Source organism: Aspergillus luchuensis, chromosome 8, assembly GCF_016861625.1.
Source record: "Aspergillus luchuensis IFO 4308 DNA, chromosome 8, nearly complete sequence".
NCBI lineage: Eukaryota > Fungi > Ascomycota > Eurotiomycetes > Eurotiales > Aspergillaceae > Aspergillus > Aspergillus luchuensis.
Window position 1 is genome coordinate 1,561,384 of NC_054856.1, and position 15,495 is coordinate 1,576,878.

Below are 15,495 nucleotides of genomic sequence, written 5' to 3' on the forward strand. Positions count from 1 at the left end.
GCGCTGGGGCATAGCAGACGGGAACCCATACAATCATCCCATATGAAGTACTTGAATCATAGTCAGCCGAGTTTCAAAACTCTGGAAGGCACTCTTACCCAAGTAAACCACTTGGCCACCGTACAGAGTCTTTCAAAGGAAGAATTTGCGCACATGATTGCCGCAAATGTTGTGCAATCTGCTTTCTGGAGCTTCCGACATATATCTGGGTTCTTAACAAACCTTTTTGGTGTGAGCTTGGAATTTGCTTGTTCTCAGAATTTGTGAAGCGCCGACGTACCGTTCAATCCACGGATCAGTAGAGTCATCTCGAGCTCTCGCATATTCGGGGTGCAACTTAGGAGTCTCGTCCGGGAACGAGGAGCAAAGATTTGGTAGAACAGCACATTGGCCTTTGAGTGATTGACAAAGCTCTTGGCGTCGCTCCATGGTGAACTGCTCATTCTACTTGACTTAGCATTCGATAGTTGTTTATGCGAGATACGTTTAGTATTTGTAATTCTGGATGTTATGCAGGACTACCGATGTTATGTATTTGGAGGTATTAAGGGACCCATACCCAACTACCTACTTCAAAAGTCGCAGCTCTGGTGGGAGTGATAATACATCAGCCAACAGCATTCTGTGCTTTCGAATGTACTGATTCTGCTATCTGTATTATTTAGCACATGCCCCTTGAACTTAAGCTTTCAGATCTGCGCTCTGTCTTAGATGAGAGATAAGGTCATGACTGTCCACACCGATTTAAAGCGCGGTTACACAGCGTAAATGCATCTACCCCTTGTTTCCTTGAGCCCGGCGTCCAGCCAATCTGGCTTTGCAGAACGCTCGTATCCTAAGTCACTGGGTGAAAATGGTCATCTTTTATAATAGCCGCAGTTCATTTCGGCGTCGTGTGACCGTAAGGCCTTCATACCTTGCAGACCACATCAGAGCGGTCAGGAGTTCGCAACACGTAGCCAAGGGATCACGTCGATCGTGACTGCCGTATGAGAACAATAAATGGGCGCAAGATTCAAGACCTGAGTGAAGCCATATCATATCATTCGAAAGTACAACATTCCGTGAAAGTTCATTGACAAAAATACTATTTTTGTTCTCCTTATCGTTGCCGATTTCGGTGTATCCCTTACTGTTAACCTTTCTAACGAGCTTCTGACTGAAGCCCAGTATGAGCTCCTCTATACTAATTCAATGTGCCCAAGACCTCGTTGCCAAGGTCGCCTCTGATTCAAAGTCACAATATGGATTGTCCTCTATGGCTCCATCTATCTATGACACTGCATGGCTCGCTATGGTCGAGAAGAAGAAGGACGAGGGGTACGAATGGGTCTTCCCAACCAGCTTCGAGTACCTCCTCCGCGAACAAATAGATGGTGGTGGCTGGGATCCCCTCGAAGGTGTTACCAAAAGACACAGTGAATACCCCGAGAATATCTGGATCTAAGATTGTGTCGTCCATTCGTTGGCTGCCCTACTCGCATTATGCAGACATGTCCGGCGCTCTTCATCGCATTACAAAGAACCGTTACCCGATGATATCCTGTTCAGACTGTTCCGTGCTAAGTCGTTTCTTGATGCCAAACTGCAGAAATGGTAACCGGACGAAGCGATTCATTTCACGGTGGAACTGATTGTTCCGGTTCTACTCCGCCTTCTGAGTGAAGAGGGTGTGGATTTTGACTTTCCTGCAAAAGTGGACTTGCTGAGCAAGTATGCCGCAGCAACTAGCATTGACATTAGTTGGCTATACCAGGGCCCTTGCAGTATTCCATTGTTTTCGCTGGAAGGGTTCGTGAGGCAGCTCGAATGGAATAAATTGGGAAGTCTCGTTACTTCTGCAGGTATCACAGCCTCTCCTGCCTCTGCGGCCGCGTATTTGATATACTCTCCTACGTGGATTGATGAGTGTGAGGCGTATCTTCGTCACATTGTGTCACAAGGCCAAGGGAAGGGAAATGGTGGTGTCGGGGGAGTATATCCTTTAGAGGTGTTCGAGCCCTGCTGGGTAAGTTGCATTTACTGAAGCGAGATAAACAAACCAGCGGAGTGTGCTTCTAACACATTAATCTGTAGGTTCTGTCAACGTTGCTAGAAAGCGGCTTCACAGTCGACAATTTGGGTACGGAAAACGTGGGCGATCTGATAGAGTTGATTCATAGATCTATGCCGCATGGCGTGGCCGGTGCTAGTAGGTATAAACCAGATACTATATCTACCCCATAATTAACTCGTAATCCTTCAGCGAATACCTTCCTCCCCGACGCGGACGATACAGCACGTGCTTTGATGGCACTCAATAACAACGGCTATGAAGTTAGCCACGCAAACCTAATCAAGAACTTCGAGGGGGAGGACTGCTTCGAGACTTTTGATGACCGAATGCCCCAACGTGTGACGAGCGTGAGCGTCAACGGAAACGTTCTAAACTGTCTGCTATCGTCACCCGATCCCAGTGCATACACCCCACAGATAGAGAAGATTGCCAAGTTCATGTGCACGAAATGGAGCAAGGAGAAGATGCTTAATGATCATTGGGTAAGTGGGCTGATATGTAATATTGCTTTTGTCTGGCTTGGCACTGATCAATTGTTCTTTAGAACTTCTCCGAGTACTATGGAATCATGCATATGGCCCAATCATTGGTCCCGGCCAGGGTCCTTTGGGATCAGGGATGTCTACCGGGTCTCACAGAAAATATCATTCAAGACCGTATTCCTCAATGTCTGCAAGAGGTATTGAACCGTGTGATATGCGGACAGAATAACAATGGCTCCTGGGGTAACATACACGGGGCCGAGGAGACAGCATACACAATCATTACTCTTGCCCAACTAGCGTCGCATGCTGCAATTGCCAGTGACTACAGTAAAGCCGACCTGGCTATTGCTAGGGGAAAGCAATTTCTGTTAGAGACCTGGACCATGGGACAGAAGCCGGACAGGATCTGGACGGGGAAGGTCATGCATGGCATATCGTATGTGCATGATGCGCATGTGCTTGCTGCTTTGAAAATTAATCGGGTAAATTTGGCTGGAAAGCGAGGGTTCTTCTGAAGAAGTGTGTACAAACCCATCGTGAAAACAAAATCATTCGTTCATAGTACTTGAGGAAGTTGCTGTTTGAAAATGTCCCGGTTCATATCGTACAAAAATTCCATATCGGTTCAAGACACATAAGGCTTCTGCAATTGCTTTTCGAGACTAGCGAGTTCAGTCTAGACAGGCTTTAGATAAACAAATAAAATTGTGCAGCAGACTCCCAACAATCTCACATGCCTATACAAACCACAAATATGATCCAGTCAATGATTACTGAACCCGTTACTGCAGTTCAGTACAAATAGCCCCCATCCACAGGGTATGTAGACCCCGTCACAAATGAGGTTTCCTGGCTGAGAAGAAAGGCGATCACGCTCGCTACTTCTTCCGGTTTAGCGAGCCTCTGCATATCCGACATTAAATTCTCGGGGATTTGATGGTCTTTGAGTGTCTTCTCAGTAAGTGGTGTAGAGACCACCGCACTGAGGAGGTCAGTGAGACACCACAATTGGCAAAAGAGGACAACTTACGGTGCCACGCAATTCACCCTGATATTCTTCGGCGCCAAATGCTGAGCAATCCTCCTCGTCAATCCCACAACTCCATGTTTACTGACTGTGTATGCCAGCCCGACCCCTGCAACAGCTGTTAACCCTACGATACTCGAGACATTCACAATAGATGCGCCCTCAGAAGATGCGTTCCTGGCCTGCGCCCGGACACAATGCATCACCCCCGTCAGATTAGTCCCGATTATATGATCCCAATCTGCAGCGTCGAGGGGATCGCTCGATAATTGCTTTTCAGCGACTCCTGCAACGTTAGCTGCTCCGTATAAAGGACCCAGTTTGTCTGTGCTTTTTTTGATCCACGAGTCGACCTGTGCGGAATCGCGGACATCCAACGCTGTTGTTAGAATTTGTGACTTAGGGCTGTTCTCTGATTCTATAAGTGCCCTTGCTTTTCCAAGTCCTTCGGCGTTGATGTCTGCTAGTTATAGGGCTGCACCACGTTGGGCGAGTAATCGAGCGGCGGCTAGGCCGATCCCAGAGGCTGCGCCCGTTACGGCGACAAGTTTGCCAGCAAAAGACATGATAATCGATCAAAATATATGCTGAAGGGGTGAGGGTATAATTTCTTATGGATGTCAAAAACCTAACGGCATTATATCTGTGCGGAGCGAGCAATTTATGCGAGGATCCGACTCACCTAACCCTTTGAACGCAATCTCACATGCCTTCTGTTGCGAACAAGCATGATCTGCGTCTGTACGTGACCTGATCGGGAAATTCGAAATGTGCTGTGAAGGCATGTTTGCACTACAGCATGACAGGCCAGGACTAATTCCTTTAAGAACAGATGCCACTCAAACTCGTGGTAAGATGCGAATATTTCTCGGTGTACACACCATACCAAGAGATCTATCATTTTGGGCTGCTGCCAGAGTCTGGCATTGCACCATCTTTATTTTTGGTGTTTCAGTGCGGAATAACAAAGCCTTCATTCCTTCAGGCATCTTAAGTGGAGCAGATATGTAAGTATATATATATATATATATATATTATGATATAAGCATGCTTCCGGAAAGCACTAAGTGGCTAATATTCTATGAAAGAAATAGTCGAGCCTACTTTCTTTGAACCTTTCTGAAAGGTTAATAAAGCAGCTACTCCATTGCGGAGTAGCTCTTGGGCGTGTTGCTGACAAGAAGCAAGAAAAAAATCATTATTGACAAAAGCTAGGTCTGCAAGTCTTGATATTCAGAATTCAAAGATATAAGTAATTCAGTTAGAAGTAGATCAGAACAGCATTCTTGTTGGCTAGATCCTGAAGTATGTCTATCAGTAGCATAATCTGAGTGGTCCAAATAACAAATGATCTGATGAGCCGGTCTTTCTTTCAGGGACTTACTCCAGATAAACTTTCTCAAAGTATTGATTCTTATCCATAATTCATACCATAGTGTCATCTCTTACACTGAAAAGCAAAATTACATGTCTGATTATAACGTAGCCCACGCTCGAGCGCGCCACCCCTTGAATCGCCCACCACCACGACCACCAACCTACTTGATGTTTTTTGACCTCGATGATTATTCTAGAGAACAATAGCCTTGACATGGTCAAACTACACGAAATGATGGTCTCCTGGTGCATGTTATTCTTTTCATTACCGTAGCACTACCTAAGTGTTGCTGGTGAAAGCGAGGAGGGGTGCATGAGGGAAGATGATGGGAACTCAACACTTAGGCTTCTTGGCTTCATGAGGATGTACTCCTAGCTATAAGACTAATAATAAACCGAACTAGGATTATAGGCCTCTAGACCATGGAGTAAATAAAAACTTCTGTTATAATACATATTGAAATTACTGGGAAAGAATACATAAAACTAAATACAAATATGTAACAGAAAGATTGGCTGCCGATTATTTTTCAAAGGTCATGGCTCTGCACTCGGCTGTACCTTCTAATTTGGGATATGATCTTTTACCAGGCCAGGACTTCCGGTGCGTCAGTAGTAAGTTAGTCTTATGACATACCCATACGCCAGAGTAGTCCATCCTGAATAACTGGTATGTTAAAATACCAGCTATGTACTGCTTGTTATATGACAAAACCAAGGCTTTCTAGGAAATGACTAGCACTAACGAGCCGGGGCTTTTTCCCTCCCCTTTCCCCTCTTTTACTTTCCGAATCCTCTCTGTATTAATTGTGTAGTATATTATTTTACTTCAAGATAATAGATGCTCTTACCTGCTGGATCATACTTTATTGACTTGACCTAGGTTACTATAAAGTACTGATATCTGGAATATATAAGGTCTGGCATTGCAAGCGGGGAGGTCAAAGTACAAATAAACAAAAAGCGCCAGATACTTTCAGTGTGCGATGTATAATTTATGCGTCCAAAGTGATGTTACTAACTGCGATTATCTGCCACATACACAAGATTTAAGCTCGCTATAAAGTAGTAGTAGTCTATCCCCACTCGGTATACGAAACAGTACTAGTTAGACTGCTGATAGTCTAGTAAACTTAAATTTTACTTTAACATACTCTGATGTTCTACAGTAACCGTCTAAGATGCCAAGCTGAGGATTGTCTGTCCGGACCTTAGTAAACTCTCTTAAGTGGGTATTTGAATACGACTTACTCACAAGAGTCCCGGATAGTTCGGATATCTAGTCCTGTTGACCACCTTCTGGAACGCACTTGCCATATTAGGTCAGATATGAATTCCAGAATAATACTGTATTTATCCATATTTAGTTACTAATAAAGGTTATTGACTTGCTGAATATACCTCATTAGTTATGTCAGATGCGACTTGGAGAAACTGCAAAGTAAAAAATAAACTAAATATAACTCAATCTATTTTTTTCAAGTATGTACTAATTTTCATGTACTTTTATAATCGGGCCAATGTTGGAGTGAGTAATAGCTTCAGCGAAGTAGCGATAGATATACACACCCAACATTCTATACAATCTGGTAATCTACTACATTAAGTCATAACATGGTCACGTATTGGACCAGATTTCAAGAGACTACGTCAGGCAGTTAGCGGGATGATGTGTGCTGCGTGAACATGTGGGAAGCTGGATCATGCATTCAACCAGTAGCAATTACAAAAGTTGATGGGGCAGTAGAGATGTGTACGACAACGTTTTGGGCAGTGTTCAAGGACGTTTAGGCGTGTTACACGCCACCATACCTACACCTTGCCCCGGGCCGAACCATAGAGAGTGTGAAGAAGCAAAATTACGTAGATGGAGCCATATTCCAGAAATTAGCCAAGAGGTTCACGCCACCATATCTAAACTTTGTCCGGGCCGAACCATGGAAGAATTCAAGGCGGTGACAGTGATAGATCAGGGGGAAATCAACTATAACCTTCTTTTCGCGGCGTAGATCAGCTCCTCAGTTGGATGACGACCGAAGAAATTGGCTTTAGCTTTAGGTCCTAATTATAACCGGGGACCATCCGGAGCTCCCGAATCTGTGTACAACTCAATTGGCCAAGTCACATAAGTAGGCCGGTTCGTCCAGCTGCAAAAATCAGGCATCATGCAAAAACTTATAATAACTTATCTATCCAAGATGACAAAACCCCAGGATGGGAATCAGCCTGAACGGCGCTCAACACGGACTACTCTTCAGGAGACGAGCAGCGACAACACTGTTGATGTCCGGCCTCCCAATGGTGGATACGGGTGGATTTGTGTGGGCTGTATCTGTTTGATCAATGCCCATACTTGGGGAATCAATGGCGTGAGTCTACACACTCTTCTATACTCGAGTACTTAGACTGATTTGAATTTGTTTCAATCAGTCCTACGGCGTGTTTCTGGCACATTACATCTCTGCTGATGTGTTTCCCGGAACATCTTCCCTAATTTATGCACTGATTGGAGGCTTAACGGTGTCAATGTGCCTTGTTATCTCTCCCGTGGGTGTTCTAACCACTCGTCTCTGGGGAACCCAGACGACACTTCTAATCGGCGTTTTTTTTTCAAACCGCGGGCCTCGTGGCGGCGTCCTTCAGTCATAAAATCTGGCAGTTGGTTCTCAGTCAGGGCCTATGCTTTGGATGGGGTATGGGACTGATGTTTGTGGCTTCTTTCGGGATTCCCGCGCAGTGGTTTACCACCAAGCGCAGTCTTGCCAGTGGATTTGCGACCTGTGGTAGTGCCTTAGGGGGCCTCATATACAGCCTAGGCGCAAATGCTATGATCGAAAACATCAGTCTGCCCTGGGCGTTTCGTATCCTCGCTATCGTTTCCTTCGTCGTCAACACCGGAAGCTCCCTACTACTTCGTGACCGCAATACGCAGACCAAAAATCGGCCCGCCATATTTGAAATTCGTCTCTTAAAGAACTACAATTTCCTTTTAGTTCTCCTTTGGGCTGCTTTCAGCTTGATCGCTTATACAATTGTGCTGTTTTCGATCCCCGACTACGGAGAGAGCGAAGGTCTTTCAGCGGACCAAGGGGCGCTGCTAGGGGCACTGGTTAACCTTGGGCAGGTGGTGGGGCGGCCGGGAGTTGGCTTTTTGAGTGATCGATTTGGCCGTCTGAATGTGTCCTCAGTGATGACCTTTCTCTCAGGCCTCCTTTGTTTCATCTTCTGGATATTTGCCAGGGAGTATGTGTCTATCCTAGCCTTTTCGCTGGTCATTGGTTTGTTCGTCGGGACCTTCTGGGCCTCTTTGGCTCCCATTGTTGCTGAGGTGCTAGGACTGCATGAAACAATCAATGGGCTGAACATTTGCTGGATGGTTCTGGTAAGTCCAGTTACTGGTAAGTTCTAATTTCTTCCTTGATCTGATGACCTCTTACCTCTTCTTGTATGCTCTAATCATGGAAACAGTTTGCGAGATCATTGGCCTAGTTCTGCGAAAGCCCGGCGGGAATGAATATTTACATGTCCAGATCTTCACTGGCGCACTGTATGTGGCTGCCTCGCTTTGTTTGCTCCTCCTGCGTAGGCAGATGGTGCGAAACCGTGACCTGAGCAAACCCGGCGCCGCTGGACTTATATTTGGATTCACCAAACTGTGAGACAAAAGGCATGGCTTTCTGCGTTTAAGTTGCTTTTCGCACGTATACCAAATAACGCTCTTCATCGAGTCGGAGAAACATACAATGGAGGAAAGGCAAGCGAAGATTTTGAAGCCGGGCGCCATAGGGTACGCGCCAAAAGTTTTGAGGCACTTAGGCCAGTACAGGCCTTGACGAGCGCACTAAGTTTGTCCGGATGTTTAGTGGATATAGCAGCAGATAGACTATTTCAATATGGCGGGTTTTCTCTGCATATTTTTCAGGATGAAGAAGCTTCATGCGGACAAGAGACCAGTTGATTGACTCAGTTAGGGTAAGAGAACCAGAGGAGTTGAGGAGTGAGAAATCGCCTAATAGAGCCGATTTTCACCCTCGTACTGAGCATGGTGGATACATGCAGGCAAATAACAACATACAGAGCAGGCTAGGTTCTAGGAGAACATTCCTTTAATTTGGCTTAGTTGTGTCAACCACAGATAATTTCCACTCGAGCAGGGGTCAAGCGCAGGCCTTCTGCAGGTGAAGTACTGCTAGGAAGGCATAGGTCCGCGGAGATCTTTTCTGCCGGCTCCAGCCGAGAACAATCTGCGTTTTGCCTTCATGCGGAGCACTTGCAGAACTCCGAAGTTAGTAAGCAGACCCATACAAGTGCGCCCTATTTATGTCATGTTTTGACTCAACATTTAGTAATGATACAAAGGTGTTAAAGTATTTCGGTAATTTTAAAAGCCGCAATGCATGGTGTCTGTCATGTTTCCCCACCCGCGGGCAGGTACATAAGATGCCATCCAATCCACTACTAGTCAGTTAGCTGTCACTCATCAAACTACAGCATACAATTGCCACTCATCAACAAAACAAGCCGTAACAACCTGCACGCGTCCCTTGCACAAGTTCCATCATGTCTTCCCCCGTCGACGCCGCCGCGCACATCCTCAACCTTCTTTCCAGACTTCACTGCATCTCCCTCGAGCAAGAAGCCGCCATCTCCCGCACTGACAAAGGCAAAGTCTTCTCCTCTGACGTCCTCGGTGATCTTGAGGATAAAGCCCAAGAGCAGAATCCCAGAGATGCATTCGATCAGCTCATGCTAGACAAATTCATCGCTCTGGACGAGGACAAGTGCCAGTTTGTTTACCAACTCATCAACGCTATGGGAGCTACGAATGTTGTCGAGGCAGGGACGAGCTTCGGCGTTAGTACCATTTACCTGGCGCTTGCTGTTGCAAAGACCAAGGCTGCTACAGGGAAGGAAGGCGTTGTTATTGCTACTGAGAAGGAAAAGGAGAAAGCTGAGATTGCAAGGAAGTACTGGGCGGAATGTGGTGCTGTAGTGACTGATCAGATTGACTTGAGAGAGGGAAACCTGCTCGAGACGCTTGCACAAGGATTGCCGCAGGTTGACCTTTTACTTTTGGATAGTAAGTCTGCACCCTATTCAATATTTGGGATATTTATTTCGGCGAGGGGTGAGCTGACAAGTGGGTTTGTGTATAGTCTGGTCTGCACTCTCTCTTCCAACTCTCAAGATAGTCCAGCCTTACCTTCGCTATGGTGCTGTTGTTCTCACCGACAATACGATTTCCGGTGCCAAGGGGTATGCCGACTTGCTGGCGTACATGCGAAACCCGGAGAATGGGTTCCGGAACATGACTTTACCTTTTAGTAATGGCTTCGAGATGAGTGTATATATGCCAGATGCCAAATAATCTGCTTGCTTGGAAGGCGGGGTTTGATAGTCGAATCGATCTCTATGTTTTCTATTACGGTGAGTTGTACTGGCAAAAGACATGCGAAACAAGTTATTAGATAAATTCCCCTCTGAATCTGCATAAATATTGATACTCATGTGTATGCTATTCTACTACGTCAACTGAGCTTGTAACCAAGTTATATAACCACAATGATATGTATAGTATACTGCGCTTTAGCACTGATGGTAGCAGTGGATACCACAAGGGTCAGCGGCAACACCACCAATTCCCAAAGAATCTGTACTACAAAGCAGAACCATGTATTTCAGATAATAGTGTGTTTATTGGCTGCATTACAACTTCAAAAACCGCATTTGCCCGATACCATGATCGACAGATTATCGTATGCTAAACCTGATCCCGTTAGCATCGTTCCCACACACCCGATCGGGGCAAGCTCCTTCCCATCGGGTTGAAGCTCTGGTCCTGCCAAATACTGCTCAATTCTAGTTACTCGTACTTTATGAGACTTGTCCACTTAATAGTTGGCTTTGGCCTCCTTGATTCCACTAGTGCTCGTAATATAATTGCCTCAATCGGCAGACGAACAATCCGAGAAAGGAGTGCAAACTGTTCATTGAGAATTACCGTCATGGTGGACTGAAAGTTACGCTTCTTCCTAGGCAACCCTATCGTCTGCCCGATAAATGAGGATTGCTTGTACCGCGGGCCAAAAATCCACACTCTCACTCTCTCTTATTGCCTAAAGCATTAAGTTTCCTGGTCCTACATACCTGCCTACGTGCATTGCTCAAGTATCTGCTGGCGGTGAGTATTCTGTAAGGTGAGTAACGCGGCACAAAACGAAGGTCACAGGAATGACTCTGACATAAGGCAGGCATCGTGGTTATGGACTGACGGGGCTCTTTCATGACTATAATAGATTCACCTTTTGTACGCTTTTGCTGCTTCGGAGTCAATACTCGCAGCAGAGATACGCTATTTAAGCATATAGTTCCTTGAGTACACAATCTGGAAGGATCTTATTTTCTCACTGTGGGTAAGGTAGGGGAAGTCCCCGTATCAGTGTTGCAGAATTGTTAGTAACACTATTTGAAGACGTTTATAGAGGAAAGTATTTTTATGATGCATCGTTTACTGACATCAGAAAGTTAGCAAGCCCAGTGAATTTGGCTTTTGAAGGATGAAAGTATTTACCAAACATCTGGCTTGTAAATGTCTACTGGAGGCCAACAATAAAATTAGCTGTCTGTTGCGACTCCTTTTTGATCTCGAACGACACGTACCTGAGGTTTTCTCAAAGGATGGCCGGTATTATCATCCATCGCTCTACTGATAGATTCGCGCGCCGCCATGCTCCGACACCTGCAGGCATTTCAAGATACAAGCTAATGAGAGTGCTTATCGGCCCCTTCAGGGACTGAATTAATAGTGGTTCTAGCCGATGCTAAGCCTTGCAATCCCATTATACATCCCGGTATTCCATCGTACATTAGATAGATGGACGCATCATTGATTTGAGAGACCATACAACACTGGGCCAATGTCAATCCTTCCCACACCGTAAATAACAGGAGAGATGTCTGTATTTGATCTTCCAGAGCTTTGTGAATATCTTCGACTGAATGATACATCGTTGGGTTTATACGCGTCATGTTTCGAGCGAGCAAGCCTGAAAATAGTATAGATGATAGTGATGCTCGAATTATACCTTCATAAGGCGGGTGTATGGCCATATAGTTACTTTCAAGTCTGAGTCTCACATGAAAGATACCAATTACATGCTTATTTCCCCTAATTTTTACCGTTGTGCTGAGGTTGTTAATATGCAGCTCCGAGCCATAGATCTTTGGAGGTGCTTGACATACATCACGTGACTTGCCACCCCTCCCCCTCAGGGACAATTTCTCTCGAGCCAGACGATGCAAACCATTATTGACCGTATTCTCTTTTCCCTTCTGATGGACGATTCCTAGTGGCTTTCATGATGTATCTCCCTGTCAGATCTAGACCCAAGAAGACCGATATTATCCGGTCACGCAATGGGTGCAAGAGTTGTAGGCAGAGGCGAACCAAAGTGCTTCCCCCTGGATATGCTAGACACGGCTCTTTTGATAACTGACATAAGGCTAGTGCGATGAAAATCAACCCACGTGTGGGACCTGTGCCAGGTTAGGCAAAACATGCGAGCGCTTTTCTGAGGTTGTGCAATTCCGTGTTGTGACTTCCTCAGATCCTCGAACCCCAAAGAAGCTGAGAGGTAAAGACCGCCCTCATGCACCTCTAGGGCTAAGTCACGCAGAACCTGGGAACGTCTGTTGTGGCAGTGTGGATCTGATAAGGTCGCTACAACATACAGAGCGGGACGTTTTCTACCTTACTTACTGGGAAGATCAGTGCCTGCCAAGTCTGCATCCCATACTCTGCACCTTTACTCAGTCAGCAGCGGCAAACGCAATGTTGAAGAATACAATGCTAGCCCTGTCAGCATGTAATCTCAGCCGCCTCAGTCCAGAAGACAGAATGCGCTCGGAGAGCTCTCACATGGGGAAGTTCAGACCCAACTTAATCCATCAGACCAGAAGTCAGCTTTACTATTCAGCTGCAATAAGCAGACTGATTAACACGCATCAGCTTGATGACCGGCGGGTAGCGATAACTGTCTTAGCCGTTATTGTTATCCTTTCGTATATGGAGTCTTCAATGGCTAACTTTACGGCCTTTTACTGTCATATGGATGGGATCTCTCGCTTTCTCACCAATCTGAATGATTATGTTCATGACGAGACAGTTCGGGGTCTTCTCATCACATGGATGCAAAGCCGGCTTTCGGTTTGGTGGACGCGATCCTACTTTAGCTCGGTAAAGCTGCAGCGACTTCTGCCATCGATCCCTCTGCCACGAATTCTTCAAGGACAGCCAAAGTCCTTGCATGAGCGCCGTGTCGAGATTATCAGTATAATGTGTGACTCGCATTATTTGAGTACTGCCTGCATACTTCGACACTGGGACTGTGATCAAAGCATCGAGACCGTAATTTCTGAACCATCAGATGAACCCGGCACTGATGCAGTGCATCACCACCTGCTCCTCACCCAACAAGTCCAACGTCTAGATCGCTGGATCCAGCACCTCCCATCCGCCGAACAGCCATTGATGGATTTAACCTCAACAGGCGATGTTACCACTCCACTGCGCTTCATCTCCCACGACGCAGCCCTAAACTACGCTTATTACCTCACCAGTTGTATCCTGCAATGCCAAAATAATTTCTGTACTCTTCCTTCAATATGCCCTACTATCGCAAGAATGGAAGGCCGAACAACAGACTCTTACATTTGTCTACTCCTCCGCATTGCTAAAGCCTCGCCCCCCGTCCATCACCTGACCAAAAATACATACACAATCGGCTTCACGAACCTTCTTCTCACCGCCCTCCTCCGCACCACGTCCGTTTCCCTTGCTATCGAGATCCAGAATTTTGTACAGAGCTTGGCCGACACCCTACCAACAGAAGAAGGCGGGTTCCCAATATACCAAGCCCTAGAGGTAATCAAGTTGATCAATGTGCGGAAAATGGCAGGGAAGGATGTGGTTGCTGTTTCGCAGCCGGTAGATGATCATGGTGGGGAACCAAAATATCAGTCTTATAACAGCCAGGCTATTCGGGATCTGTTCTTCCATGGGAGGGAACGCACGGGAGGCGCTTTATTCACGGAGCGAGTGGTTGTTTGCCGTCCAGGAAAATCAAATGGAGGAGAGTGGAGATGGGGAAGAGGAAGAAAACGGCCTGTTATCTATGTATCGAGGTCTGATAAATTCTGATCTTGACTAGTATGATCCGTAATTCTACCCTCAGCTCCCTTGATGTCCAAAGGATGATGGTAACATGAACTTTGTTGTTCTCTAAGCTAAGGACCGATCGTAACCTAGTATATAGTCAATGACACGCCTTAAAGCATCATGATAATACCCCGGACTTAAGGTTTCGTTGTAGGATTTGCAACAATTTTCAAGTTCAGTTTATGAAACCTGACCAGTTGGATAAGTGTAATTTGAAAGTTACTAGAAGGAAATTGCATTATTGACACAAGTCTCGTCCCGGTGACCACTTTCAGCTATCTGTGTACAGGTTTCCTCGAACATACTTCAGACCAGTATCACAGCCCACAGTCACCACTGTTTTCCCAGGACCCAGTTGCTTAGCCAACTGTATTGCGGCAACCACATTAAGACCCGAAGAAGTGCCAACCAAAAGACCCTCCTCCCTCGCTAGTCGTCGACACATGGCACGCCCTTCCCCTTCATCGATCGCCCGTGCCTCGTCATACCAGTCTTTGTTAAGGAGAGGAGGAGGGAAGCCAATACCGATTCCTTCCACCGAGTGCTCGCCGCCATGACCCTTGGTCAAGGCAGGCGCCGAAGCAGGCTCAAGCACAGCTACATGGCACGCCGGCCAGCTCTGCTTCAGAGTTTTCCCGACACCCATCACCATCCCTGCCCCCCCAACTGCGCCACAAAAGGCGTCAATAGGTTCCCCAACCTGTGCTAGTATCTCACGACCAAGGGTCTCGTAACCCGGAAAGACATCGGGATTGCTGAATTGGTCGGCGTAGTAATAAGAAGAATCCTTATCCTCTGTGGCAATTTGGCGTGCTCGCTCCCGCATACAAGGGATCAGCTGCGGTGTGATTTTTCCATTCTCACTCGGCACGATGTCCAGGTGCGCCCCAAACGCGGTCATGGTGTTGAGCTTCTCCTTCGCGAAGGCATCGGAGGAGACTACACGGAAGTTGTAGCCCTTGACGGCGCAGACAAAGGCGAGGGACGACCCGGTGCTGCCGCCGGTAGCTTCCAAAACTGTCATTCCTGGGCGAAGGTCCCCACGATGCTCTGCTTCCTCGATGACTGAGAGAGCCATGCGGTCCTTGTACGAGCCGGTAGGATTCAAGCTCTCTAGCTTCAGGAACACTCGAGCGCTGTTTGGAGGGACCACGCAGGTCAACTGAACACATGGTGTGTTTCCAATTGTGCCGAGGGCACTGTCGACACTTGGTAGGACTGACATTTTGTGGTACGTAGGAGCTGATGCGGATAGAGAGAAGAGAAGATGATAGGATGAGATTGTTAGAGGAACTGGAAAGTATGGGGATGTGTGTCGAGTGACTCAAAATTT

General features: G+C 46.5%; 6 protein-coding genes across 6 annotated transcripts; 4 read left to right on the plus strand and 2 right to left on the minus strand.

Moving 5' to 3' along the window:
- Positions 1–1,171: 1,171 nt before the first annotated feature.
- On the plus strand, positions 1,172–3,056 carry AKAW2_80561S (terpene synthase family protein; the record flags this gene model as incomplete). The annotated part of the gene is made up of 5 exons (XM_041681595.1): positions 1,172–1,418; positions 1,611–2,008; positions 2,077–2,191; positions 2,246–2,538; positions 2,601–3,056. The coding sequence occupies 5 exons, from the start codon at positions 1,172–1,174 to the stop codon at positions 3,054–3,056; spliced, it is 1,509 nt and encodes a 502-aa protein (XP_041548522.1).
- Positions 3,057–3,333: 277 nt separating this feature from the next.
- On the minus strand, positions 3,334–4,134 carry AKAW2_80562A (SDR family NAD(P)-dependent oxidoreductase; the record flags this gene model as incomplete). Its single annotated transcript, XM_041681596.1, has 3 exons — positions 3,334–3,523; positions 3,572–3,980; positions 4,050–4,134. The coding sequence occupies 3 exons, from the start codon at positions 4,132–4,134 to the stop codon at positions 3,334–3,336; spliced, it is 684 nt and encodes a 227-aa protein (XP_041548523.1).
- Positions 4,135–7,640: 3,506 nt separating this feature from the next.
- On the plus strand, positions 7,641–8,604 carry AKAW2_80563S (uncharacterized protein; the record flags this gene model as incomplete). Its single annotated transcript, XM_041681597.1, has 2 exons — positions 7,641–8,343; positions 8,414–8,604. 2 exons carry the CDS (start codon positions 7,641–7,643, stop codon positions 8,602–8,604), a joined length of 894 nt encoding a protein of 297 aa, XP_041548524.1.
- A 901-nt stretch (positions 8,605–9,505) lies between these two features.
- On the plus strand, positions 9,506–10,313 carry AKAW2_80564S (O-methyltransferase; the record flags this gene model as incomplete). The annotated part of the gene is made up of 2 exons (XM_041681598.1): positions 9,506–10,025; positions 10,102–10,313. 2 exons carry the CDS (start codon positions 9,506–9,508, stop codon positions 10,311–10,313), a joined length of 732 nt encoding a protein of 243 aa, XP_041548525.1.
- Positions 10,314–12,303: 1,990 nt separating this feature from the next.
- Positions 12,304–14,144, plus strand: AKAW2_80565S (Zn(II)2Cys6 transcription factor; the record flags this gene model as incomplete). The annotated part of the gene is made up of 2 exons (XM_041681599.1): positions 12,304–12,396; positions 12,453–14,144. The coding sequence occupies 2 exons, from the start codon at positions 12,304–12,306 to the stop codon at positions 14,142–14,144; spliced, it is 1,785 nt and encodes a 594-aa protein (XP_041548526.1).
- Positions 14,145–14,433: 289 nt separating this feature from the next.
- On the minus strand, positions 14,434–15,387 carry AKAW2_80566A (PLP-dependent cysteine synthase family protein; the record flags this gene model as incomplete). The annotated part of the gene is made up of 1 exon (XM_041681601.1): positions 14,434–15,387. The coding sequence occupies one exon, from the start codon at positions 15,385–15,387 to the stop codon at positions 14,434–14,436; it is 954 nt and encodes a 317-aa protein (XP_041548527.1).
- Between the last annotated feature and the right edge of the window lie 108 nt (positions 15,388–15,495).